This window comes from Mycena indigotica, assembly GCF_014461135.1.
Source record: "Mycena indigotica strain 171206Taipei chromosome Unknown Mind.scaff0017, whole genome shotgun sequence".
Classification (NCBI taxonomy): domain Eukaryota; kingdom Fungi; phylum Basidiomycota; class Agaricomycetes; order Agaricales; family Mycenaceae; genus Mycena; species Mycena indigotica.
In genome coordinates, this window is record NW_023503016.1 from 155,020 (window position 1) to 180,682 (window position 25,663).

The 25,663-nt window shown below is 51.5% G+C and overlaps 6 protein-coding genes across 6 annotated transcripts; 2 read left to right on the top strand and 4 right to left on the bottom strand.

Moving 5' to 3' along the window:
* Nucleotides 1-5,532: 5,532 nt before the first annotated feature.
* Nucleotides 5,533-7,259, bottom strand: MIND_01377400 (uncharacterized protein; the record flags this gene model as incomplete). Its single annotated transcript, XM_037370193.1, has 3 exons — nucleotides 5,533-5,829; nucleotides 5,880-5,944; nucleotides 5,993-7,259. 3 exons carry the CDS (start codon nucleotides 7,257-7,259, stop codon nucleotides 5,533-5,535), a joined length of 1,629 nt encoding a protein of 542 aa, XP_037213194.1.
* A 618-nt stretch (nucleotides 7,260-7,877) lies between these two features.
* On the bottom strand, nucleotides 7,878-12,378 carry MIND_01377500 (Protein kinase domain-containing protein; the record flags this gene model as incomplete). The annotated part of the gene is made up of 14 exons (XM_037370194.1): nucleotides 7,878-8,161; nucleotides 8,217-8,410; nucleotides 8,464-8,761; nucleotides 8,807-9,169; nucleotides 9,216-9,503; nucleotides 9,548-9,712; nucleotides 9,763-9,868; nucleotides 9,920-10,310; nucleotides 10,362-10,654; nucleotides 10,706-11,026; nucleotides 11,077-11,215; nucleotides 11,262-11,392; nucleotides 11,440-11,601; nucleotides 11,647-12,378. The coding sequence occupies 14 exons, from the start codon at nucleotides 12,376-12,378 to the stop codon at nucleotides 7,878-7,880; spliced, it is 3,867 nt and encodes a 1,288-aa protein (XP_037213195.1).
* A 2,352-nt stretch (nucleotides 12,379-14,730) lies between these two features.
* Nucleotides 14,731-15,752, bottom strand: MIND_01377600 (uncharacterized protein; the record flags this gene model as incomplete). Its single annotated transcript, XM_037370195.1, has 4 exons — nucleotides 14,731-14,935; nucleotides 14,985-15,217; nucleotides 15,272-15,621; nucleotides 15,671-15,752. 4 exons carry the CDS (start codon nucleotides 15,750-15,752, stop codon nucleotides 14,731-14,733), a joined length of 870 nt encoding a protein of 289 aa, XP_037213196.1.
* A 124-nt stretch (nucleotides 15,753-15,876) lies between these two features.
* Nucleotides 15,877-16,457, bottom strand: MIND_01377700 (uncharacterized protein; the record flags this gene model as incomplete). Its single annotated transcript, XM_037370196.1, has 3 exons — nucleotides 15,877-15,958; nucleotides 16,006-16,164; nucleotides 16,216-16,457. 3 exons carry the CDS (start codon nucleotides 16,455-16,457, stop codon nucleotides 15,877-15,879), a joined length of 483 nt encoding a protein of 160 aa, XP_037213197.1.
* A 1,576-nt stretch (nucleotides 16,458-18,033) lies between these two features.
* MIND_01377800 (Ferric-chelate reductase) lies at nucleotides 18,034-20,265 on the top strand (the record flags this gene model as incomplete). Its single annotated transcript, XM_037370197.1, has 11 exons — nucleotides 18,034-18,147; nucleotides 18,199-18,311; nucleotides 18,363-18,514; nucleotides 18,563-18,674; nucleotides 18,720-18,814; nucleotides 18,862-19,057; nucleotides 19,106-19,165; nucleotides 19,211-19,752; nucleotides 19,805-20,038; nucleotides 20,092-20,209; nucleotides 20,259-20,265. 11 exons carry the CDS (start codon nucleotides 18,034-18,036, stop codon nucleotides 20,263-20,265), a joined length of 1,743 nt encoding a protein of 580 aa, XP_037213198.1.
* Nucleotides 20,266-22,861: 2,596 nt separating this feature from the next.
* On the top strand, nucleotides 22,862-25,055 carry MIND_01377900 (uncharacterized protein; the record flags this gene model as incomplete). Its single annotated transcript, XM_037370198.1, has 6 exons — nucleotides 22,862-23,096; nucleotides 23,150-23,468; nucleotides 23,517-23,622; nucleotides 23,671-23,872; nucleotides 23,920-23,989; nucleotides 24,041-25,055. 6 exons carry the CDS (start codon nucleotides 22,862-22,864, stop codon nucleotides 25,053-25,055), a joined length of 1,947 nt encoding a protein of 648 aa, XP_037213199.1.
* Between the last annotated feature and the right edge of the window lie 608 nt (nucleotides 25,056-25,663).

Sequence of the window (25,663 nt, forward strand, 5' to 3'; positions counted from 1 at the left end):
ATTGTCAGTTGTAATGTCGGCGCTAATGTGTTTCGGCGGGACGTGTGGTGGCGGGGTCTGTTCCGGGCTTGGAACGCGGGATGAGAGTGGTGTTAGTGCACTTGGCGCCGCAGAGACAGGCGGTTTAGCCGGAGTGCGGGGTGGGACTGTTGGCTGTCGTTTGGCAGGTGTAAACGGTGGGGTCATTTGCTCCCCCTTGCTCGGCAGAGGGTCTTTCGCTGGGGCAGGGCCATGCCAATAGTCGTCGTCGTCGTCGTTGCTGGGGACTGGGGAGGCCGGAGAAACGTTGCCAAGGGCGTATACGTCTCCCACGTTGCGGCAGTGCGCCAAGCGCTGTCCATCTTTGGAGATGATGACGTCGAGAGAGCCGGAAGGGAAGTCGATGGTGTAGCCTCCGCGGTTGAGGCGTCCGAGAGAGATGATGTTGTGGGGTGCTGCAGGAACATAGAGTACGTTGAGTAGCTTCACTGTGTTTGTCGTTGAGCCTAGTGTGAATTGGAGTCGGACCGTGCCTTCTCCGGGCGCTGCGAGTTTGCCGATGCCGGTGACATGATGATTGTCAAGGGCCGTGAATGTATGGAACAAGGATTTGTCGTTGGTGATGTGTGTGCTAGCGCAGCTGTCGAGCAGCCAGGATTGGCGCGTAAGCCGTGGTTGTGTCTCGTGAGCCATGAATACGATGTCGGATGTCCGGGCCAAATTGGCCGTGTCTGATGTGCCGGAGCTCTGGCCACCATTCCGCGCTCGATAGCGCATGGTGCGAGCATAGTTGTCCTCCTTTTGTTGTTCCGTGTAGGTGATTCCATTTTGCGCATCACGGCACTGGTCGCGTCGGTGTCCGGGCCGACCGCAGTTCCAGCATCCGTCTTGGCGGGTCTGAGTGCCGCCTCCCGAGCTGTGTCGCGCAGGCAACGCCGTGGTAGTATCCATGTCGGCGTCCGGCTTAGCTCCGGGTCGTCCAGCTTGTTGTAGTATTCGGCCAATGATATCTTCTGAGTCGGTGATTGTCGTGAGGTCAATGCCGTTTACCCAGTTGTCCCATGACGTGGGAAGAGACGTGAGAATGATGATCGCGAATTCGGCCTCGGTCATGTCGGTGCCGTATCGGACCAGTTCGGTACGAGTCGATGTGAGCGTGCGGATGTGTTCTTCAATGTTTTCACCCTCGGCGCACGAGGTGTGATAGAGCTGTCGACGGAGACGAATGACAGAGATGGCTCCCTTGGGCCGGTAAATTGACTCGAGCTTCCGCCACGCGGCAATCCCCAGAGTCATCGTGTTGATGTAAGCCATCGGCTTGTCGCCGACGCGCTGTCTAAGCACGGACAGTACCTTCCGCTGCTTCTTCTCCCATGCCGCTTTCGCCTTCTGCTCATCTGCCGTAGGTGCGTCGTCTTTTGCAGCCTTTGGCGGTTCAGTCTGATCACCTGTCAAGTACTCTTCCAGGTCATGCTCGGTCAACAGGTCGAGAATCTTAACGCGCCAAGTGGAGTACCCAGCTTGGTCTTCGAGGGCTTTGATGGTGTTACGCGGGTAGGTGGTCAATTCGGACATGATGTGGGCAAGTTGGTGTGATGGGGATCGAGTGTGACAAGTTCGCGCGATGGGTAGAAGTCTTTGGGTGGATTAGTTCAGGCCGGGGCCCATAACCTGTTGAAAGAATAGGTAGTAAATTCAATGTCTCTAGCTAATTTACAGGTGCTGTATTTATACTACTAGAGGGAGTCATAGAAGGAGTCAGAAAAAGTATGAGTCAAGTACAAATGAGTCGGCGCGCATCAGCGCAGTGAGTCGGTGTGGCGGTGACTCGGGCTGACTCGAGTTTGCCGCTGAGTTGGTCATTTCAACACATGTGATACTCGTTGTGTGGCTCATAGTAGAGACTGGGAAGAATGATAGTGAGGGTCTCGAGCTTTGACAGCCCAAAGTAATGGAGTGCAGAGCAATAATAGTCGCTGAATTCTTCCCATACACCGACTCCCATTGTGAGATGTTGGGGACTGCATGCTCGGGGGACATGAACAAGTTCGTTGCGGTATTCATGAACGCCACGGTCAATCGAGAGGGACAGAACATCCGGAAAGAGGTGCGGAAAATATGGAGAGTACTTGTAATGTTGGTATGATGTCAAATATGTCAGTGCAAGGGTCTTCAGTGGTGGAGGCGACGATAGGCAATTTGGAGGCGCAGGGACGACGCATTGACGAAGATTGAGGAAACAAAGTTGAGGCAACGCAACCAGCATACGGAAGAAAGAATCGGGAAGAGCAACGCCGGAAACAACGAGTCGAGAAAGACCACCGTGGAAAATCGTGATGTCCTGGAACACATCTATGTACCCTTGTCAGTGATATGACTTGAGCTTTACTGATGAGACGCACTTGAGGTATAATCCCCACGCGTTTCTGGCGTAAAATCCAGCATTAAGGAGCGCATGCGACAGCGCTTTTCAGGAAAGCAACGCCAGAATGTCGACAGATGTCGCCATGCGGCCTCTGGGCTTCGCCATACGACATGGCGAATTAGAGCATCCACACTTGTTGCGTGGAAGTTGCGAGAGGTACGAGATACTGCTGCAAGCGTCTTGACATCCTCCGCGAAATCGAAGATCATCATCCAAAGCTCGTTCGGGAAGTGTGGCCTGCCAATGAGGCCAGATGTCGACAGCATCTCTACCAGCGACGTGTTGGTCCAATGACTTTCGAGCGAGTGACCCTAAGTACTTATGAAACGGAGGAGTCACACAGCCTTGAGAATTATGATGGCTGAGTCATAGACGGCGCATCGGGCCGGACCACACGAATTCCTACACCAATCGGGCGATCGGATCGAGAACGTTAGAAGTTTAGGGAACAACGGCGTTGATGGCGTTGATCGCGTCGGGTTATAAGTGTGTAATTAATTTTTATTGTAGAAAAAAATCAGAGCTTGTAAAATTTCGGGGTATTTCTTGGTGTTGCTAAATTCTTGACTGACTTAATGAATGAGGAGAGGGTTCTGCCAAGCTCTGCGTCCTCATTTTAGCATCAACATCAGCGTCAACGTCAGCGTCAGCGTCAGCGTCAGCGCGTCAGCGTCAGCATCGGCGTCGGCGTCAGCGTCGGCGTCAGCGTCAGCATCTGCGTCAGCATCTGCGTCAGCGTCAGCATCTGCGTCAGCATCTGCGTCAGCGTCAGCATCTGTGTCAGCAATGTTCTCACGTCAGATTGCACTTTTGCGTCAGACAATGGTCATATAAAACATCTAATTCTCCTGCAATCATGTACCAACAACTTCCCATGCGCTATAATCCAGTTGTCCTTCACCAGCTTATCTCTCATCTTCCTATTGTCGCATATGGGCTGCTTGCCTCTGCTACCTGGGTTGTGAACCAGAGTCTCTCAACCCCCAAGGTGTGTTTGTAGTCTTCCTTTTGGTTTTGGCACCTGCTGACTTACTACAGCTCTTCCTCCTTGAAACTTGCTCAGAGGAATACAATCTTGATAAGAAGATTCTGCGCGTGACTTCGGTGCGTCATTATTTCACACTTCAGCGTTCTGTTTGCTTACCTTTCTTTGTCTTGTGCGCCAGTCTCGCGCTATTTTCGCAAGGGGGGACACCTCCTGCAGCGCCAGAACGACGTCGACCAATCGACCCAGAACGACCCAACTCTCCACATCAACGGCGGTTGATCCCATGTGACGGCGCCGTGACAGGTGACGTAGGCACAGTGTCACATCACTGTGACACTGTGATGGCCTGGTTGCTGCAATGATCTAGCGTCAGCGTTCATGTCAGAGATCTAGGTCCACTGAATTGCAACGCAAACGCCGCGTCCGTTGACGCGTCAGCGTCAGTGTCACACCCGCGTCAGCCAGGCTGAGAAGTGCAACGCAAACGCCGCGTCCATTCGTCAGTGTCACCCCCGCGTCAGCCAATGTGATCCCATCAACTCGGCCAACCATGCCGATGGGAAACAGAACCCTTGAACGCGGGCGGGACTCCAATGGCACCCACATCCAACTTATAAGCAGAATGGTCACCAGGGGAAAGGAGGGAGGCTATGGCGCTGCAGGAGGTGTCCCCCCTTGCGAAAATAGCGCGAGACTGGCGCACAAGACAAAGAAAGGTAAGCAAACAGAACGCTGAAGTGTGAAATAATGACGCACCGAAGTCACGCGCAGAATCTTCTTATCAAGATTGTATTCCTCTGAGCAAGTTTCAAGGAGGAAGAGCTGTAGTAAGTCAGCAGGTGCCAAAACCAAAAGGAAGACTACAAACACACCTTGGGGGTTGAGAGACTCTGGTTCACAACCCAGGTAGCAGAGGCAAGCAGCCCATATGCGACAATAGGAAGATGAGAGATAAGCTGGTGAAGGACAACTGGATTATAGCGCATGGGAAGTTGTTGGTACATGATTGCAGGAGAATTAGATGTTTTATATGACCATTGTCTGACGCAAAAGTGCAATCTGACGTGAGAACATTGCTGACACAGATGCTGACGCTGACGCAGATGCTGACGCAGATGCTGACGCTGACGCAGATGCTGACGCAGATGCTGACGCTGACGCCCGACGCTGACGCCGACGCCGATGCTGACGCTGCGCGCTGACGCTGACGCTGACGCTGACGTTGACGCTGATGTTGATGCTAAAATGAGGACGCAGAGCTTGGCAGAACCCTCTCCTCATTCATTAAGTCAGTCAAGAATTTAGCAACACCAAGAAATACCCCGAAATTTTACAAGCTCTGATTTTTTTCTACAATAAAAATTAATTACACACTTATAACCCGACGCGATCAACGCCATCAACGCCGTTGTTCCCTAAACTTCTAACGTTCTCGATCGACCAGGTCGCACGCCTTTTTTTGACAGCTTCCCCATTCGTCGACGATTGGTCGAGGTCGTCAAAAGGGTTGGAATACACTTAGAATACACTCACGATCAAGATTTGCAAGTTCAATTCATATTCCCTCAGGCAAACAAAACACCCCACTCGCCACTTTCTCTGACGTTATTGCTATTTTCAAAAATGATGGCATTTCAAATAAAAAAAAAAAAATCTCATACATACTCAGTCTCCCATGTCCTACAGCAACACATACTATTTCTTGTGCCGTCACTCAAGACTGTATCAATAATGCTGCAGCCAACATTCCAGACCCATTGCAAACTTGATGATCTCATGACGAGAGACTAGAGTCGTCGCCTAGTTGGGAAAGCATCTGGGGCCCGGGGGAGATTCAATAGGCGTCGGTGCCAGTGTCAATATGTCTGAACCCTCCTGGTCCCTACGGTTTTGTTTGTAGGGAGTATATATGCATAGTAGTAAGTAAGAGTTGGAGTAGTAGCCAGCGGCAAGGGACACGAAACATGACACTTTTCCAATTATGAGCCTAACCATCACACAAGATATATTTTTTCAGAATGCCATCATTTTTGAAAATAGCAATAAGCTTTATCATTGAAGATTTCAGTTCGCGGCTAATTAAATCCTCCTATTTTCCCCCCGACTGCACTCAGACTCGCTCGTGTGGCAACATCTCGTTTCAAATGTCTCCATCCAACCGAGTACCGTCCTCCTGCCATGCCCGGGACACAATCTTGACCCTCTTCATCCCGGGCCGCGTCGTCCACAAGTGGTGGTCGCGGACCCAGCTCTGACGACAAAGCGTGAGCGTCTGCAATGTTGGGAGCGCCCTCTCGAGCCGGAGGAGCACAAGATGCTGGACCGACTCGGAGAGCGCGATTTCATGACCAAAAGACACTTTGAACGTCTTCAACCCCACCGGTAGCTCCAATCTGGGCGACAGCAAATGACGCAGAGCAAGTTCTGTCTGAGCAGACTGAGCCGAAGGTCAAAAAACAGACATCATCGAAGAAGATAAAAGGTCACCGGGAGCGGCAGATCGAGCAAAGCAGATGTGAGTGTGGGCGGAGGTTGTTCTAGACCGCGGGAATCTAAGAAAGACCTCAGTATGCCGCTCGGAGAATGTCTGTAAAACAGACCGTATCGATGACCTGGCAGTTCTGTGGCTGGCAATTTCGCTTCGGCCCGGGTGGTAACTTGCTTTTGTTTCTCTGCAGAAACACAATCTTCATCCTCATCCTCCGTGAGATCTACGACCAACATATATGACTCCGGCTCCTCGATGTGAATGGACAACGACTGAAGCCCCGGAAAACGTTGACCTATCTCCGTAAGCACGTTTTCTGTCTCTTGCGGAGGAATGTGGTGGTGAAGCGTGAGGTTTTCGATTGAGCCAGACTTGATGTTGTCCAGCACCTGCCTAACCTCGTCCCACCCTTCGATTCCCGGATACGGATCAACGACCAAATCGCGGATGGGACGATCAGGGACAATAGCATTGACCAACGGGAGCGGGGCTATGAGCGAGCGCAAACTCGGAATGGTAGACTTGGGAAAGGTGTCCGGATAGTGAATGATCTGGGGAGCTTCACCAGTGAAGACGAGTTCCAGCGAGGCGAGGTTCGGGCATAGGGCGAGGAAGGACGACAAAATGGGCAATATATTGTAGATGAGGTCGAGTTGCAGCCTGGTGAGCTGGAGGAGGGGAGTAGAGTCGACAACGAAGGCCAGGAGAAGCGGGTAGACATGATGGGAATAAGGCGTCTCCAATTCCACCAGCGTTTCTGGGGCAGCGATCCGCAATTGGTCAGCTTCACAGGTTTCTCCTCCGTTCCGCGGCCAAACCAACACCACACGCAAATGCTTGAGCTTCAACGGAGGTCCGGGATTCTCCTCCACGTGAGACGACGAGAATGTCAGGTCTTCAAGGCTCGCAAGAGCTTGCAAGGCGTCCCAGACGATTTCATCAAAGTCGAATGCGAGTAAAGTGAGTTTGGTCGTCCGACTGAACGCGCCCAACGAGCCCAGAAAAACGTCCAAGAAGTTCAACCAGGCAAAGGTAAGTTTGACGGAGTCGAGCAAGTCCTCTGATTTAGCTATCCGCACCCGGCTGAAATGCCACGACCGAACTGCCGATACATACGGGCTGGCCACAAACCCTTCGAATAGCGACAGTCTACGCTCCACGTCTTCCGCGAGCTTCTCCAATGAGCTCCCATTATTCCTAAGCGCCTCATCCGTAGGAGGGTGTCGATGCATCCGCCGAAAACGCAAGGGTTGGCAAATGACTGCGAAAGCACGGCAAGTAAGGCAGAGGCGCATGAGTTCTGGCGTGGTGCAGAGGCTCCAGCAGTTGAGCCATATTTCGGATGGTACGGCGGTCAGGTAGTCGCGCTGGATCAACATTGTTAATGTGGTTGGCTGTCAAGCAAGTGCGGTTGTCACACTCTGATCACGTGACAGGTCGTCTTTCGCGCTATCAATGTCTGAAAAGTTTCACAACAGCCTTCACGCCTGATCATTGGTAAAGAGGGAAATGCATTTGAGAATAGACAATCAAGAAAGGGTACCCAGTACTACGCACAAATATCAAGGTCAAGACACAGAACTTAGAACTTGAAGGACTGTGGACAAAGAAACAGCCTGTTTCTTTGTGCACTAGCAATCGACAAGAAATGGAACAAGCAAGAAGCAGTACAAGGGTGCGCGAAACGGGATTGTGGTAAGATGGATTGGATCTGTAGCTATGTGGTGGTAAGAGGGTGGGAGGTACTTATCTATGATCTGACTGCTTGGAAAATTCATCTCAAGCGAGCATGGTCAGTCCTCAAGCTTCAAGTCAATCTAATCTCAACTGTTTCCATATCAATCCAATGATTACGGATCTTGATTCTTTGCTTTTTGAGCTCTGTAGCTAGATTTACATGTCAAGTACTAATGTGTGTGTGTGTGTGTCAAGTCCATCTCCGCGGTTCCGTCAGTACAAATGGATGAGTAAGTAAGCAGTCCGAATAATCTACAAGGTCACAATGACGTGGGCTCCAAAACATCCGGCTTGAATCTCAGCCTCGCGACAAGGACAGTCTCCCATGGTCCACCTGCCTGGGAGACTTTGCTCGCAGAAACCGGCGTGCCATGGATCGGCTCGTTGTAGGAAGGTCCCCCCTGTTCAAGCTCCGAATCGGTCGTGAATGTCCCCCAGGGCTGGGCGCCTTTGGGCGAAGAGTACACATTGAAGTGCGCTTGCCCATCAGGGTGGTTGTGGCTCACAAACAGGCCGTAGTCTGGTGTGTCCAGGGTCCCAATGACTACATCGAGCAAGTTATCAGTTGAAGAAACAAGCGTTGAAGCGAGATCACCAACCGAGATATACGTCCTCCTTCTGAATTTGGTGCAAGCTCCCATACTGCTTCATGATCGAGTCGATGTTGGCCCGGAACCACTTCTTCGGCGCATCCAAGCTCTCCATGTACTTGTAAACAGTCGTTTCCGTGCACAAATACGCGACTTTGTGGCCGGAACGGAGCGGGAAGGAGTATCGTCGACTGACGTTTTGTCTGCAGTGTGATTAAGTAAGCCGTCGACTTTTTTTCGGAGACGAGGAACGCACGTGACACCACCGTCTTTCGCGATCTTACTCCCACCGGAGAACGTTAACAGGCCCGCAATCGCATCAAGCCCCCGTTGTGCCGCTGTCCGTTTGTCTTGTCGCTGGTTTCCCGTGGAGACTCTGCCATAGCCATATACTGACGGTAAAGTGTAACCGCCAGTGTTGGCCGATCCGTTGGCGGTAGTCGACCTCTCGGGGTAGAAGCAGTTGAACAGCGTAACAAAGTTCCCGCTGGGCTTGTGCAGGAAACCAACAGCACCCAGAGCGATTGGAGTTGGATGCCAAAGTGCGAGAGTTACTGGTTTAACTATCAGACAGGGAGTGAAGGAGACAAACCACGTACATGACGGGTGGAATTCGTGCACCAGCAGCATCCTATACCTTCTCTCGTTCCGTATTTCTATCACGTGTTCGTCCATCGGGACAGGCGACTCGTACCCGCTTTGGCTCAATAGCAAGTCACGGAGGTCGTCTGCTGACGAGCTTTTTGTACTTGGCGTGAATAATGAAGACGCGCTCGACGCTGTCGCCGAGAAGACAACTGGCTCTGGAACATCTGTGCCAGAGGAGGAGACAGTATCTTCGTGATGGGCGACCATCTCTGGAGAATGAGAATGCGACAGGCCAGTGTGGTAAGACGACATTGAGGAAGGTTCCGGGGATGTCGATGATACTTGCGACGGGAATGGAACTGGCACATCCATCGCTACAAACAGCGTAAATATGAGAGAGTGAAAATGAATCTAACTTACGCGGAGTCTTGGGCAGCGGCACCGGATGCATATCAGGCGACGGTCTTGAGCTGACCTCCTCAATTTCATGCCAATCAGGGCGATTTGGAGACACTGGTGGCGAGATGAAGTCGTCTGCAAAGCCAGCAAAGGGCAGCTCGGCATCTCGTCGAAGTTGCTTCATCTCTTTCACGATGGTGGAAAACCGTGGGCGGACAGAAGGGTCTTCCGCCCAGCAGAGTCGCAAGATTCGTTCAAGGGCAGGACTTGTATACCGCGAAGCCGGAATCTGCGGCCGTGTTTTGTCGTCTGGAAGCAATTAGTATGAAGCTATGGTACAAGGGGAAGCGCACGAAGAACGAAGTTCCTAACAGCGTCATCCCCCATAAGCGGCCAAGGCAATCGACCCATGAGTAGGATCTCGATGCAGCAAATGGAATAGGAGTACACATCCATTGCAGGAGTAAGCTCATCGGAGCCGAGCATCAGCTCAGGCGCTTGCCATCGAAGAGTACCATCTGAGAAAGGTTCGGTCAGAAAAAGAAATCAGGAATGTGAGAAAACATACGAGGAGGAGCTGTCCCACTGATACGGAATGCTTCGGACTTCATCTCGCTCTGACCGAAGTCACATACGAGACAGTGAATCCGGTCGTCGACGAGTACATTGGCCGTCTATATCAAGTTAACACAGAACAAAAAAAGAGTCAAGTGAATGAGACAGACCTTGAGATCACCATGTAAAACTCCCTTTCCATGAAGGTACTCCATTCCCTTGGCGATTTCATGCATGAACCTTAACAGATCGCTTTCCCTTCCGTCCCTAACCTCGTCGCCCTGTTGCGCGACCCGCCTCAAGAATGTACTGAGGCTTCCAAACCGCATATAGGGGCACACAAAGAACCACGGTCCGTCTCCGCTTGCCCCACTGGCGCCGTAAAGCTCGAGCACATTCGGATGCTTGAGCTCTTTCCAGATATTGACTTCGCGTAAGAACAAGTCCCGTGGAGTACTCTCGACGAGACACTTGATTGCAACAGTCATGCCGCGCCAGGTGCCCTTGTACACGTCGCTGAAGAAACCAATGCCGATCTTGACATCGCGGTCGACTTCATAGCTATGCACAGTGAGAATAATGACAAAAAAACAATAACAAAAATGTCCTCACCGAGTAATGGTCCAACTGGGTAACATTGGTCCACCTTTGCTCATCCGTCTCAAAGCGTCTATTCCTCCCTCGATAAACTCCCTATCAAGCGTGTCGCGGCCCGTTCCGTATCCAGCACTACCGCTGCTGCTGCTATCAGAGCTGTCCAAAGTGCCAGAACGCTCGACAGTTGCGCCACGAGCGGTATAGGGAGGAGGAGCCGGTGGTAGGATTGGGGAGGCTGGAACTGCACTAACGCGTTCAAGGGCGCGTTGCAGTGTCTTCAGGGCTTCGGGCATTTCAGCTCGTCCAACCTATGGCTTTGTCTGAGCAAAACTACAAGGAAGTGGACAAAAACAACACACCTGCAGGATGCGTAACATCTCCACATCGCTACTTTGAGCCAAGGCATCTCGTAGCAGCGCCCGCAGGTCTGCCATATCGTGCACGGAGTCGAGGGTATTTTGGGAGATTTGGATGTCGCGCAAGGCAGGAAGGAGGTCCCGATGGTCAAGAGGCAGGTCTGCCGTGCTAGGACGAGGCGTAAGCTGATTCTGCTCGATACTGATCCCGAGAGCATTTCCTTGCTGAGCCCGAGTAATAGCGTCAATGAGAGCACGATTCTCCGCTTCCCGGCGGGCCTCTTGGCCAACTACCTGCTTGTATGTGCGAATTTGAACGCTAATCTAGGGAGCAGCTCAATGAAGTCAAGGAGGAGGATTGAACAGGCACGCACGGAGAACATCGACAATGCATCCGTTAGCGATGTATCACAACTAGAGATAGCACGAGCGGTTTCCTCTCGCTTCAGGTACCGCTTTAAAAACGGACGATGGGCTTGTTTTAGGAGGAGGTCCCGAACTTGGGTGAAAGTTCTAAATGGAGTTCAGAGTCAGTTTGGCAACATGCAGAAGAACCCACTCGACAAGCTTTTGCAAAGGTTCTTGCATGTCCGCCTCTACTCGGTTCCCCATACTCCGTACCTCTTGCACGACGGACATGAGCAGGTTGGCTGACCGCTCTACCAATCGCAGGCAAGCAAGACGATTCATCTGAAGTGGTGTTTCGGGAATGTGATGACGGAGAGTGAGATACGCACATCGACTTTCTCGACGGTGTCCCAAATATTGAGTAATAAAGAGGCTGCCACTTCCAAACCTGGAATGGGCACAAATTCCAGGACTTCGGCACCCACTTCAAGCAGGTCGTGAGTTATTAGCAACGCAGTTGGAAGTAGTTCTCGCAACGCTTGACTGACGCGCTAAGAAAGCATCAGTAAAAGGACATGATAGTGCGGGAAACGCACCTCTCGAGTATGTTCCCAGCCCTCTGTCTGCTCTTTTGGGACCGTCTGCTTCCGTTTCAGCGGTGCCGCAAACAGCGAGTGATGGTCGTCATCCCATTCATCTGAAGCATTTGCCCTTGCTTGACCCGCTCTACCCGTTCCAGCTGCTTCCCGTATGACTGCTTTCGGAATTGTGGGTGCAATCTTCGGGCTCTGAGTCGGCGACGCGTCAGGCGATGTTGGCTCGCGCCATGGTCGTTCCTTCCGTATATTCCGGCCCCACCAAGTTGATGGCGGAGCATTAGGTGGTGTTTGTGGGTGCTCGAGCAGCTCGCTGGCCACGAGTCGATCGTGTGGTTGTGGAGAGCGTGAACGGGAGCGGGAAGTGGAGGTTGGCGATTCTGGGGGTAGATCTAAGCGTGATCTTGAGCCAGTTGGTGAGGCAACTTCAAGCGCCATTCCGAAGCTGGTTGTACTGGTCCCAGGTGAGGCCGTCCTCGGGGTCTGGGCCGGTCCCCCACGCAATGGCGATGGGGAAGTGGACCGATGACTGGCGCCAAGTGAGGCAGAATGGCCTCTTGGTCGCCCCGTTGTCGGTGGTGAGGGTAATTGGGGCGGCCGACTTGATGAAGGAAGGGAATTTGCTGGGGAACGAGTCGGATTGAGTGGAGAGGATATTTTGGGTGCTTTGGAAGGTGTAGTTGCCGTTGGAGTCGTTGAACCACTCGTCGTAGTCGAGTCTGATTCAGACATGTCGTTAACGCGTCTTTAAAAGGTCGTTTCGCAGGGAATGGAAGAGGTGGAAGTCAGAGAATGAAAGGAATAAGGGTAAGGAATGAAGGAAGAGGGCAAGATGGAAGCCGGTGTGAGTAACCGACAGATGGGGATAATCTCCACGCGTTTGATGCTCCTTCGCTCTCCACTCGTTGTCTTGTTGCTTTTCGAGTTTCTTGGCTTGTTAGTCGTTGTGAGCGATGAGGAAAGCAACGGAGATGACGGTGGGGTATAAGTACTCTGACGTGGCTTTTACACCTGTCGGACCATGCTTCCCGAGCCTTCTTCCGCAACAACAACCACCCTATTCCGGTTCCGCCCCAGTTGCCCCCGCGGATTCATTTTCGGCTGTCTGCGCAAACCCTCGGAGCCTGCTTTTGCTAGATTATTAGAGGCGGTCAAACTCGACCAAAATCGAAGCTCTGCAAATGAACCGAAATGCAGCTTGTGCTGTACAAGCTGTGAAAATCACCTGTCCTCCTCAACGTCTGTGTGTGGAGTCCAGCTTCCACGTATCTTCAGCGCCACTGAACGTGCAGTAAAAGCTATTTACAGCGTCAAACGTCTGGAGTCTGTCTAGGAAAGCTCTGTACAGTGTGGAGTCAAGAATCGGAACCAATAAAAGCGGACAGGATTGCACAGTTACTCCTCCCCCCGGGGCCGGGCCTATATCACAGGCTGAGCAAAACCGTAACTTTTGTCTTCGTCTGTAAGCCACCTGGTATCAAGAGGCTAATGCTTCTCAGAGGCTCGTTTTGAGTTGTCCTCTTCCACCAAATTTATCTGATTATGCCTTGTTATCGTCCACTAGCTTGCCTCCCGCTATCTAATATCGCTTAGATAGTTTCGGGCTCCTAGCTGCGACTGGCAACCATTTGCGGCAGAACCGCTCAGCGTCACCGATACCGCTAAGCAACAAGACAATAGCGCTTCCGCATCCTCCAGCTGCCGCCTCAGGGCCAACTCTCCCGGGCTGCGGTAGAGGTCTAACCGCGGTCCGGAGTCCGCGCTGGATGGCGACCATAGCTCTTGCATGGTGTGAGAAGCGGCGAAGCAACGAACGGTAAACGGCTTGAAATCTTTGGATTGATGTACTAATGACTTGAGTAGTACATTTCAAAATCAGTTATTAGTGGTAATATCGATACGGTCGATGATTTATCCTTATACTCTCGTCAACCTCTGGCGCAGACGTCCAGCTGACCCTCTGGGGCATTCCTGTACCTGCATACCACGAGGAGTTCGGGCCACACTTGCTCCAGCTGTATGTTTGGGTGAATCTTATGTTTGCGAGCGTGGGCACACAACGATCCATCATTTCGACATCGGAGAGCTCTGAAGCTAGCCGGCCGAGAAAATGCAGAGCAGTGGGTGGCCTCAGGCTGTGGCGACGTGAGAGGAGAGTGCGCCATGTCGGGACCTCGCGCCAGGCATGGTCGTAAGATAATCGATAGAAATGGAATGTCTGTAATAATAATGTAGCTTGAAGAGTCGACTGAGATGTTTCTCGCCGAAATTTCTAACCAACCCTAGCGAGAGAATTGGGGCCATAAAGAAGGAGGTCGTGTGGGTGACTGATGCTCACCTGCAACTTGCTGACGGCGGAACAAAATGCTTCCTCTTACGCGGTCGAGTGGAGCTCACGGAGGAAGGGAAACTTGACCTTGTTATCCGGCGTCGAAGGCACTATCTTACACAGGTTACGATCCCAGCACATCGAAAAGCGCTGACTCGATTGCTGCTGACGAATCATAGCTTAAGCGTGGAGGTTTTGAGATACCCTCAACCGGTACCACGCGAGAGGCGCCTATGCCGCATGTGCAAGAGTAGTGTGGAAGACGAAATGCACGTTTTGTACGAGTGTGAGGCTGGCGAGGATTTAGTCCGGAGGAGGGAGTCCGGAGCAGTACCTCCATGAGCTGTTCAGCATGGAGCCGCTCCTACGTTCAAGTTGGCCCTTCCTGCACTGCTCTTACACAGACTTTTTCAGGCAGACACTGGCATCCCGGAAGGCGGTCAACTCATTGGCTCAGTTTGTTCACGAGGCGATGGAAATTGTCATGGCAGAGTGTCGATATTACGATTAGCAGATGTTATACTTAAAATTCCCCTCATCTTGGGTTGCTCCGCGCGACGGCTGCTGGAAGGAGTAGGCTGCTCACAACGGATACTACTGGGATGGGGTCGTAGCATATCATGTGGGGCACAGGTATGTAGATACGACATCATGGGCTCTTACGTAGGAGTACTGTGAATATACTTGTCTTGTCTTGTCTTGTCTTGTCAGGGTTATGACTCATGGAACAAAGAAATATGGAGTCTTGCCGCTGTTTAACCTCGAGTCAAAACCTGTTGCTGACCCTTTCGCTTATTCATCGTTGGCGACGGCGGGTCGGATTGGAACATATCCTGGAGCTCGTTCACCATAGCCTCCACCGTATTCGTGTAGTAGTCAAGACTGGGACGAAGTTGATCGACCTCGCAAGGCATTTCGGCGCGAAATTCGGGCTTCTGGTAAACAAGCGATTTGAGAACTCTGGATGAATAATGAGGTCATTCGAGAGAGAGAGGAGAGAAACGCATACCCTGGGTAGTTCTTTTGCGCCCACTCGCTGGAATCAGTCATAAACTTACACATATCAAGTCCCCTCTGACGACATTCCGCCCGTTCCGCTGGAGAAAGATCGTGGCAGAACAGACGGTGAGCGAGAGCCTCGGTGTGCGGGTGAAGCCAAGGAGTCTCTGGGTAGTACTCGCAGAAACGGGCAATCATGTCGGCTGGGCGGGGTGGGTGGCAAGTCCATAATTCATACATGTGCTGTTTCAACCATTGTCAGCGAGCGAAAAAACGAAAATAAACCGGGTCACGCACGTAGGTAGCAAATTGATGATATAGCTCGAGGTATATTGACCTCAAATTTTCATCCCGCTCCCCATGGCCACGCAACTGCTGCTCCTCCTCGTCTGTCAATCTCGTTCGTGTTGGGCTGGTGTCTTTGTACTTCAAATGGAGCTTCAATGCCTCGTTCGCCTTCTCCAATGCAATCTTGCGATAGAACTCGGCGCTTGTGAGTAGATCAAGAAGGTCGGGAATGCTGTCTATCGGCGGGGGGACACGACCAACGAAGATATTGTTGATTGCAAAAAGAATGATATCAAGTGGCGGGGCGCGCGTAGTGAACAGCTTGTTGGGGTGCTCGAGGATGTGAGCGCGTATGTAAGCTTGAAGCAAGGGTTCTCAAACAGAGTGAAGGATGGTACGAAGACGGACCGGAGATGGTGGCATTGGCGACGGGGCTGTTGAAGCCTGTCGCTCTAATGTGCGCTCGCAGCTGTTCGAGGTCAGACTCCATGATTCATTGCCAGAAGCAAGCCGTGTTTGGCAGGTCACTTTCCGGATTGGGAACCGTGACTTCAACGCAGCCATATTCAAAGGAAATCCAATTGATTCAAAGAGCGCATATTTGTAAGAACAGGCTAGCGATACAATCGTCCAAAAGCAATTTCCCCCGCAACGACTCCGAGAATTACACTGATGATGAATGCCGCGTTGAATGTCCTGCCAAGGTAGTCAGTATAAGCAGGAAGGAAGGCACCGCAGCGTACATCACGACAAGCATCAACAGATAGTGCAAGGTCACTTGAAGACCCGCAAGGAAACCGCGTCCGAGTTCGTGTGAAAGGATAAAGGGAGTAGGACTAGAAGACTGTTCTCCGTCAGCGGGTTTGCCATCGAAAACATAGTTCTGAAGAAGACGCTGGGACCTAGATACACGACTTGAGTCAAATTGGTGCGGAGCAGACAAGAAAACTCACCGAACGACTCGTGCTTTGGCGAAACGACGGGAAATAGCCAAAATCCAGCGTTCTCCAACGGCAATGAGGAACAGGATGAGACAAGCACCAAAGATGGCGCCTGCAGAGGAGGGTGCGATTGTCTTGAAGAGGAGGGCGTCGCCGCCGCCAAAATGAAGGTAAGCCTTCATCATCATCATGTCGCCCATGCTGGTGCCGTTCGAGGACGGAGAATGGGTCATGTTCATTGAGCCCATATCCATGTTGTGCAGCAAGAAAGTGGAACTATTGGTTGTGGACCAAGGGAGAGATCCTGACTTGCGCGTTTTCTGGTTCTGTGACACGGCTATGAGACCCGAAAGAGCGGTATATCGTCCCCGTCTTCTGGGCAAGTGGAATTTGTTAACTTGAAAGCAACGGCGGCGAACGTTGTTGGCCGGGAAGGCCAAGACACATAGCCCTGCGACAACGAAACAGACAAATTAGACTAAATCGAGTTCGTTGGAAATGCGCGACGTCGGAGATCAAGGGGTAAGGTAATGTGGCGACGATGGGAGGCGATAAGGGAGACGAGCTGGGTCGCTTGGAAGGGAGGGCATTTTGTACTAGCGAGTGAGTTGAGGTCTTGAAAAGCGCTTCTATGTTTGGCGGGAATGACAAACTTTGAGGGTATTTCAGTGGAGACATACATGATGGCTAGGGAGACGCACCACAAAAGAGGGATTGGCCTAAGTTGGGACGAACTGGGTTGCTAGGTGAGCTTTGCTAAGTGAGCTTTGCTAAGTGAGCTTTGCGCGAGTTTGAGGTCCATGCTTCTTGGAACAGTGAAGGAGGGATGCTACGAGGAAGCGTTTAGGTTTGCAAAGAGGGCGGAGATTGGTATGGGGGAAACAGAAACGAAATCAAGGCAGATCCAGCCTTTTATAGCTTTTGATTTGTGACGCGGGTCATGAGCCATTTGTGCGTTGCGCTTGAATGCTATTGGCTGATTCATTGATCCGCGTTGGTGAGCGAGGTATACTGCTCTTGCTTGGCTTACATATATCAAGGAGAGATTGCAGAGGCTCGAGAGTCGAAAAACGAGAACTGCCATCATCGCTGGAGTTGAGACTCAGACAGGAATCCAGCCAGGTGGATTACGCTATTTTTGATGGACCAATAGCATTCAAGCGCAACGCACAAATCACTCATTGCCATCGGCCGATCAATTACCCAACCTGCTCTTGAACCTGACCTCCATCTCGACCAGGTTTTTGCCCGCCTCATTAGATAAAGATGGTCCCTCACCTCCCCTTTGTCTATACTCTCCCGCACTGGGTGCGCCATACGCGTTTATGTGTCATCTGTTGCATCTGACCCAGCTTGCAGTACCACATGGACCTTGTTCAAAACATTGACCACGAAAACCTCGCCGACCTCTATTTACGCGTCCTACTCACCACCCTTTACACTGACACCCTCCCTCCATCTCATGCCGACTCTCCTACCTTGCAGCTCGTCGTTGATCATGCGAGCCAGCTCGTTTCTTCATTATCTTGACTCGGTTCGCCCGCCACGACCTCCCTCGTCCTGACCCGGAGTTCCCCTTCTCCCATTGATTCTCCCATCACTGCGACCCTGGAAACCGTCGCCGCGGCCATCGATAACAGTCTTGGCCTCCGAATTCCATGATTTTGGAGGGTGAATACCTGATGATCGGTTGTTTGTAGGATTAATGTGGACAAATGGCGGCCGTGCCTAGACAGCCTCCAATCGGCAACTGTTTGTTTTCAGGCCCTTTCAAGCTTCCGCAGGCTTGTTTCTCGTCCACCACCACGACCGACCAACGACCGACTGACCATGTATTGGATCGACAAACCCATCGTTTGGCACATGTCCCGTGTGCCTGCTGGCTACGACTTCGATGCTATGACGGAGTACGAGCGCGGAATACTCTTCACCAAATGGCGTAGTGTATGACCTTTTCCACCAGCTGTTCTCACTATTCTCATCTCCCTCTTTCAGTGGTGGTCAGCGGATTTGGACTATGCCCAAACCACCGTTATCTTCTTCTGTACCGCCATACTTGCATCGGCCCTCCTAAATGTTCTGGGCTGGGTTCGTGCTCACGACTTGAGGTCGGTTAACCATCTTGGTATGCAACTCCAAACCCATTGACTGTTTGATAGCGTCGGCGGTCCCCGCGTCACTCTTTGGAACAAAACGACGGCATTATTGCGCTACACCACTTCCCGCCAATTTTATTTCAGACCCACCAATTGGTATACTCCGCCGCTTGCTGCGGTCATTGGCGTTTCTGCGTTGGCTATCTTTACCCTCGGTATGGGTTTTCGACTTCTTTTCTCCCATAGCGCTAAGCCTCCTTCAGCCTTGACCCTCGCTGTTCGACCGTACTACTGGCCCAATCATGCAATGGGAATGAGTCCACCAATAGCCACTCGCTCTGGGTGGATTTCCTTAGCTATAATGCCATTTATGATGTGCGTTAACTGACATTACCGTATTCATCCTAAACCGTTTGCCAGCGCCTTCTCGACCAAGATAAACTTTGTTACCATATTGACGGGCACATCTCATGAAAAACTGCAAGTTTTCCATCGCTGGGCAGCCTTCTTCATGTGTTCGTTTCCTGCCACGTTTTTCGATAAAAAGACTAATTACTTCCAGATATCACTTCCCTCGTCCACACTTTCCCCTTCATCGTCAATATGATCAAAATGGGCATGATGGAAGCCATGTGGAAAGAGACTTCGTTATACTGGACCGGCGTTGCTGCGCTCGTTCCGCAAACGTGGCTCATTGCCATGTCATGGGGTCCTATTCGCAGTCGCTACTACGAGTTCTTCAAGAAGATGCATTTTATGTCTGTCCCGCGAACTTTTCCTCGATGTTTGTTCTTACCTATCTGCAGCGCTGCCGGATTCTTCATGGCAGCACTATTTTGTCATGTCGACTGGATCTTCACATCATGGTGGGTTACTTTTCTGCCCTTCGAACAACTCTGAAGATGTTCCAGGCATTATTTCTACGCGACCGCCGCTATATACACGCTCGCATGGCTAATCCGCGTCATCCGCACCCTTTATCGTACTGGTTTGGGATTGCGGGCAACAATTGAAGACGCCGGCCCTGATCTGATCCGTATAAGCATTACTGCTGGCAGATTCAAATGGTACCCTGGCCAGCACGTCTTCATTCGCATCCTGGGGCTCAATGTCCATACCTTCACATCGCATCCATTCACAATTGCCTCGGTTGCTGCTGCCGACAAAGCTGATTCCAACGTCGAGTTGGTATTGCGTTCGAGAGGAGGACTGACGCGGGCTCTCCAGCGACGCGTTGCTGGAAAGGCGGGCTGGTCTACTCGCGTTGTACTTGATGGACCATACGGTGGTCTGCACTCGCCGCGAACGTTGGAGAAATACGAGCGGGTTGTGTTTCTTGGTGGCGGAACCGGGGCGACCTTTACTCTTCCGATTTTTGCGGACTTGATAGACAAGCTCAAGTCGGCTCCTGCAGTCAAACAAATCGATTTCGTGGTCGCCGTCCCTGATGTTGGTGTGTTTTTTTTTTGTACTGAGCGGGATTATGACTTAGTCCCCTCGATTAGACAACTTTGCGTGGATGCAGTCCCAAGTTGCTTCCCTTGCCAACGGAGGGACTGCGGAGACGACTGTGAACGTCCGTGTGCATTACACTCGAACTGAGTCGGACAAGGATGTCAAGGACAGCGAATCGGAGGTCGTAGAAGCTTCCGCGGGTCTTGTTTCCCTCTACGGACGGCCTATTACTGGAGAAATTGTTCGCGAGGCTCATGCGAATGCAAGTAGCGTGGCGGTTATCGGTAAATACTTCTTTTCAAGTTAATCCCCCTTTCTAACGACTAATTCTGTGCAGCCTGTGGCCCCGATAGTTTCCTATATGACACCCGTAATGCTGTTGCTGACTGCGAGCTCGACATCGCCGATGGGTTTGGCGTGTGTAAGGACTTGTTCCTGCATACTGAAAACTACAGGTGAGGGTTGTTTTCTCCGTGTTCAGCACATTATTGAGCCGTTTTCCAGCTGGTGACCTGAAACCATTTCAAACCTGAAGATGAATTGTCTTACCCTTTGCGTTATGTAGTGTACGAATAACGACCCACGATTCTACGACTAGTACATACCATATGGCTTTGGCTTTGCAGAGTTTGAATCTGGTTTGCGCGACCAAGACTTTTTAGAAGTGGATGGGTTGATAAGAGTTGTTCATATGGAGTTGCTGTTTTGGACTTGTGATTGAAAATCAGATACTGATCGTGAGTGGGTCTCGAGACACTTTTCTTCTTACTGCCACTAGCAACAGCATACCTACTCAGGTTCACGATTGCGAATGACCTCCTCGGTTCAATCACACTCATCCGACCCCTCTGCTACTTGATAAGCCCATACATTGATTCCTCGAAAGCCTTCACGAAAATTCCTTCAAGTTGCCCAAGCGATGCAGCATCCATGCGGTTCGAAATACGCGGCTGTGGACGATATATCCGTCGGTGGCAACGCCATTAGGCAATCAAGCAAGGCGAGGCAATGAACGCCTTCCTTCTGTCAAGCGCAAGTCGGTGGCCCTGATGAATTGCAGTCAAATTTAGACATATTGCAGCGCTTCTCTTCTTTGCTTTCCCCCCACACTCTCGCGCTAAGGCTGAAGACTTCAAGCCTCCATGGCGTGCGTGGTCAACTCCAACCATATAATTCTGCTGACCTTCAATTGGAACAGACCCTCCTGGTGGGTTGACGAGGCGAATACGCGGGGGGACATACGGACTGGTCTCGAGCTGTATCTTCACCCTTGGGTTGTGTGTTTGGACCGCGATCCATCTCAACATTCCTGAGCCTGGGGCCGGAGCACGACAATTCATGCGCAAGATCCTTTGGCTGGGAATGGGATTGATGGCCCCTGAAGTCGTCACTTTCATCGCCTGGAACCAATACTCGAGTGCCAAACGCATCGTCAGCGAGCTTTCTTCGTCAGAATGGGAGAAAACAGCGGTATCGACCTGGAGGTCACTGCAAAAATACGTTGGGTTGAGTGGTCCTGCATATGAGTCCGTTCGACTGGATGATGTGCGTTATAGTGATCTGAATATCCCTCTCCATGTCCTTATTGACTGTCTAGGTTGACGTAGATGCATCATTGCCTCCATTCGGAGCAGATTGGGACCTCATTCACGGCTTCTACGTTGTCATGGGCGGCTATGCAATTGACCTGAACGGAAAATCTTCAAATCGATTTCTTCCACCTCAAGTCAAACGCCTTACTCTTACACCGGACGGACTGCTATTTCTTGCCAAACGAGCCCCAGAACTGATGCCCCGGATCTCCGAAGAGGACATCGAGGACAAGAGCAAAGCGGATGGGCTGGCCAAACTGCTGGTAGCCTTCCAGGCAGGCTGGTTCTGTCTTCAATGCATATCGCGAGGTGCAAAACACCTCCCGATCAGCCTCCTTGAAATCACGACTGGCGCCCACGCGCTCTATACGCTTTTCACGTATCTTTTGTGGGCAAAGAAACCGATGAATATTTCGGTCCCGACTACCCTTCCTCCTGTCACCGACAATCCCAAGCTTCGGCAGCTATGCGCGTATATGTACATGTGTAGCTCCGTCAGCGGGAAGATGACTTCAAGAGACGCCAGTAACTTGAAGCCTGTAGCGTCATATATGGGACGAACTGCTGAATGTCAATGGATATCAGTAGAACGTGAAGGTTATCAACCCTTACCGCCAACGATGACCGACCGCTCCTCGAAAACTTCGCTGAAACGGGAAAACGTTACGCTGGGGTATGGGGCTGGAACCCTACCTGGAACTGGCCTCCGGTTTATGACCACCACCAAGATTCAATTCGACAACGATCGGCGTTTAGTCACGTTGGCAAAGCGAAAACCTGGGTTGCCTATCGCCAGCATTGAACTGCAACCGGAGGACGTCGTGCGCTGGAGGCTTGCCTGGGACCTCATATCCTCCGATTCCACACTCGAATTCACAGCAACCGAGTACCTGGTGCTCCGTTCGTCTAATGTTCCCACCTACGACTCTTGGGAATACGCGACGAAGCGAATGATTTTCGGCTTCACCGTCGCAGAGGTGCTCTACGGGCTCATTCACGCTTCAGGCTGGAATGCAACATTCTCCTCCCCGTGGATGCAGCACTTTTGGCAAGTGGCCTCGTGCATAATCAGTGGTGGCGGCCTGTTGCTGGGTGGCGCATTTGCCTGGGCGGCAGGCGAATCGTCCTGGTACTCGGAAACTTTCTCCGCCATCGTTGTCGTCGGAACTTTCGAGTTCTTCATCCGGATGTTCTTGCTGGTGGAGGCTGTCTTGAATGTCGGGTCTCTTCCGCGGGGTGTTTATGACTTGCCAGACTCGTCTATTTTCGTTCCACACTGGGCTTGAAACAAGGGACTTTGGTTACTGTAGAACACTGTTTTAAAAGGATTTGAATGGCATGTATCACTAGTAGTAGTCTTTTTTTGGGCGTTGGAAACAGGCAAACTTTCGTGCGACTAGGATGACAAATCACGATGATGATGCGCGCTTGTTTCCTCTGACTCTTTCTTGCCCGCGCTAAAAGCCGCCGCAGTATAAAAGGCTTTGCAAACCCACCAACGGGCGCTTGGCCAGCATGGCTTCCCTCGTAACACGGCTTCTGGGTAGTTTGCACACGGCAAATCCCCCTTCAAAGCCCGGGCATGTCGCGTCGTCCGTTGGGTTGTTTTCAGCACTGGGCGAGTTCGTTGGTAGTGCCAACGCCCTCTTTCACGCGTATGGCGGGTCCAGCATCAAGCTGCTGATGCTCGGCTCCGTAATTGAGACTGGCAGGAGGATATTTCGTTGGTTCATAACGCGCTTTAGCATTGGTGCGTTTGTAAACCCGCTCTCAATGACTCAGGAAATGATTCTTCCTGTTTAGAATATTGCACGACCATTAGACTCAACAGCGGGGACCCGGCATACGAATGGGTGGTCCTGTTGTTGACCCAAGAGAACGTTTGGCGCCGGTCGCGTGAATTTGTCGTTACCGCTAACAATTCGCGTCGCAAATGGGCTGTACGGGCTACCACCAAAGAAGAAGGGTCCAAGATCAATGCAGAGTATGTTCCAACATACCAAAGACCGCAGCTCTTTCGATGGAGGGGATACTGGGTGGAAATCCAGCGCTTAGGAAACGTAAACGCTGTCGAAACACCCGCTGGGCCCTATGGAGGCCAAGGGACGAGTATGTCTGTGACGTGGGTGCTTGTGCTCTCTAAATGGATACTACTTATTTCGTCTTCTAGTATCTACACGCTTGACATGAATGTTCTCTCCGACTTTGTCGAAGATGCATACGACCGCTACGTCCAGGTCAATCGACCTCATGTCGTCGTGCATATGATAGACTCAGTACACTCCGCCCAGCCACTTATCTATTCTCACTCATTTTCGTCACAGAACTTTGGTCCAAATCAGCTTTGGACGAGTGTCAAGCACAAGATGAAGCGGCCGCTAAGCTCGATTATTCTGCCAACCGGGGTAGTCGATTCCATCGTGGAAGATGCAAAGGAGTTCATTAACACCGAAAACTGGTATGCGGAGGCAGGAATTCCTCATCGAAGAGGCTACTTGTTGTATGGGCCGCCAGGAACGGGAAAAAGTGAGCATTGTGTTCTTCCATGACCCAACATTGAGCTCCTTAATCAGCTTCAACGATATACGCTCTTGCTGGAGCGCTGAACCTCGAGATATATGTTCTCTCACTGTCGTCTCGCTTGTGAGTTGTTGCTGCCGTATTAGGCTTTTGCTTGACCCACTTTTTTGTTAGTGTCGATGATGCATATCTGCAGCGAGCAGCTAGCGCCATTCCCAAACACGGCATTTTTGTTATCGAAGACATTGATTGCGCCTTTCCCTCCCGAGATGACGATGATGACATGGACGATGCTGCCTACACTGCTTTCATGCACAACACAAATCCCCACCGGTCTGTGCGTGGAATGGCGCGCATGGCAGTCCCAGCTGCTCGTACTGCGGTGACTCTTTCCGGTCTCCTCAACGTTATCGACGGTGTCGGCTCGGAAGAGGGGAAACTGTTCTTTGCGACCACCAACCACATCGAGCGCCTTGACCCGGCACTGTTGCGTCCCGGAAGGATTGACGTCAAGCTCCAATACGAGTATGCTACGAGAGACCAGGCGGAGGCATTGTTCACGCGGTTCTTCCCAGAACGACGATTCCCGCAGTTTACTGCCAACGGTGTACATCAAGATGAGCCACGAGCATCACCGCCTCCAGCGTATTTCCGCCAACCGCTTACGGCCGACCTTCCTGACCCGGATTTGGACTCTCAGCCATTGACTCTGCCTTTCCTCGCCAACGTTTTTGCGTCGCGTATTCCGCCTGGCGAGTTCACGACCGCAGAACTGCAGGGCTATCTCCAAGGCTTCAAAACGGCGCCGGTGAATGCCGTCCGAGGAGCCCTTGCCTGGGTCGAACGAGAACGGACGGAACGCGATGAGAGAATGCGGGAGAGGGAGCAACGGCGGATAAAAGTGAAGGAGCGGAGAGCTGCAATGGCGAATGCGGCGCCGGGCCTTACGGTCTCTTACACCCAGCCACCGGCCTCCGCGACAAGAATCATACCCGGCAGCTCTGTCGTTGTTAACGGTGGGCCTGCGGTGCCTATGGTAGTTCCTGGTGTCGCAACGCCACCTACCGCGCCTGTCGTCACGGTGCCGCAAATTCCAGAGACGCCAGCTCACACTAATGGGATGAATGGATATCATGGTGTTGATGGGGAGAAGTCGCCCCCTACCAAGCCACCCGTCGAAAACAACTGAACCAAAAAAGTATTCATTTCGTATTGCTATCTATTCAATCTGTATTGCTAGAAACATATCTGCAACCTAACCCTATGATATTGTTTTACCTTTCATTCTTGCCTAGTCATTGTGAATTAGTGGTCGTCTGGCCTTAGTTTGGCCTGAAAGCCATGGATTTTTGCCCAGCTTTCCTAAGATCTCTGGCTTGGCTTTGAGCCAAATGCTGTGGTTTTTTGGGATGCCAAAGCCAGCCAAACACTTATTGTGAGATTTGTGGATAACAACCCTTTCCTTGTGATTCACTATACTATTGACTTTTCAGTGATAACTTCTTGAACTGTGGAGAATACGCATGCCCGCCTCAACTTTTGGTAAGGAAGTCCACTGGTCATTCAATTATTTCATAGAGTAGCATGGTTGCTCCGTCTGCTATTGCAGTCAATTTCGCTTCATGCCCCACTATGGCTGTCATGTACATGACAGTATTCGACGGTGTATATCTAGCATGAAAACTGTGGGGTCTTTACTGAGCCATTGTCAATACTTAAGCTTCGAATTCGATGAGTGACAGATTCGCTGGGATGGAAATGGAGTGAAATCACGATTTGTCATCAGACGCAACTCTT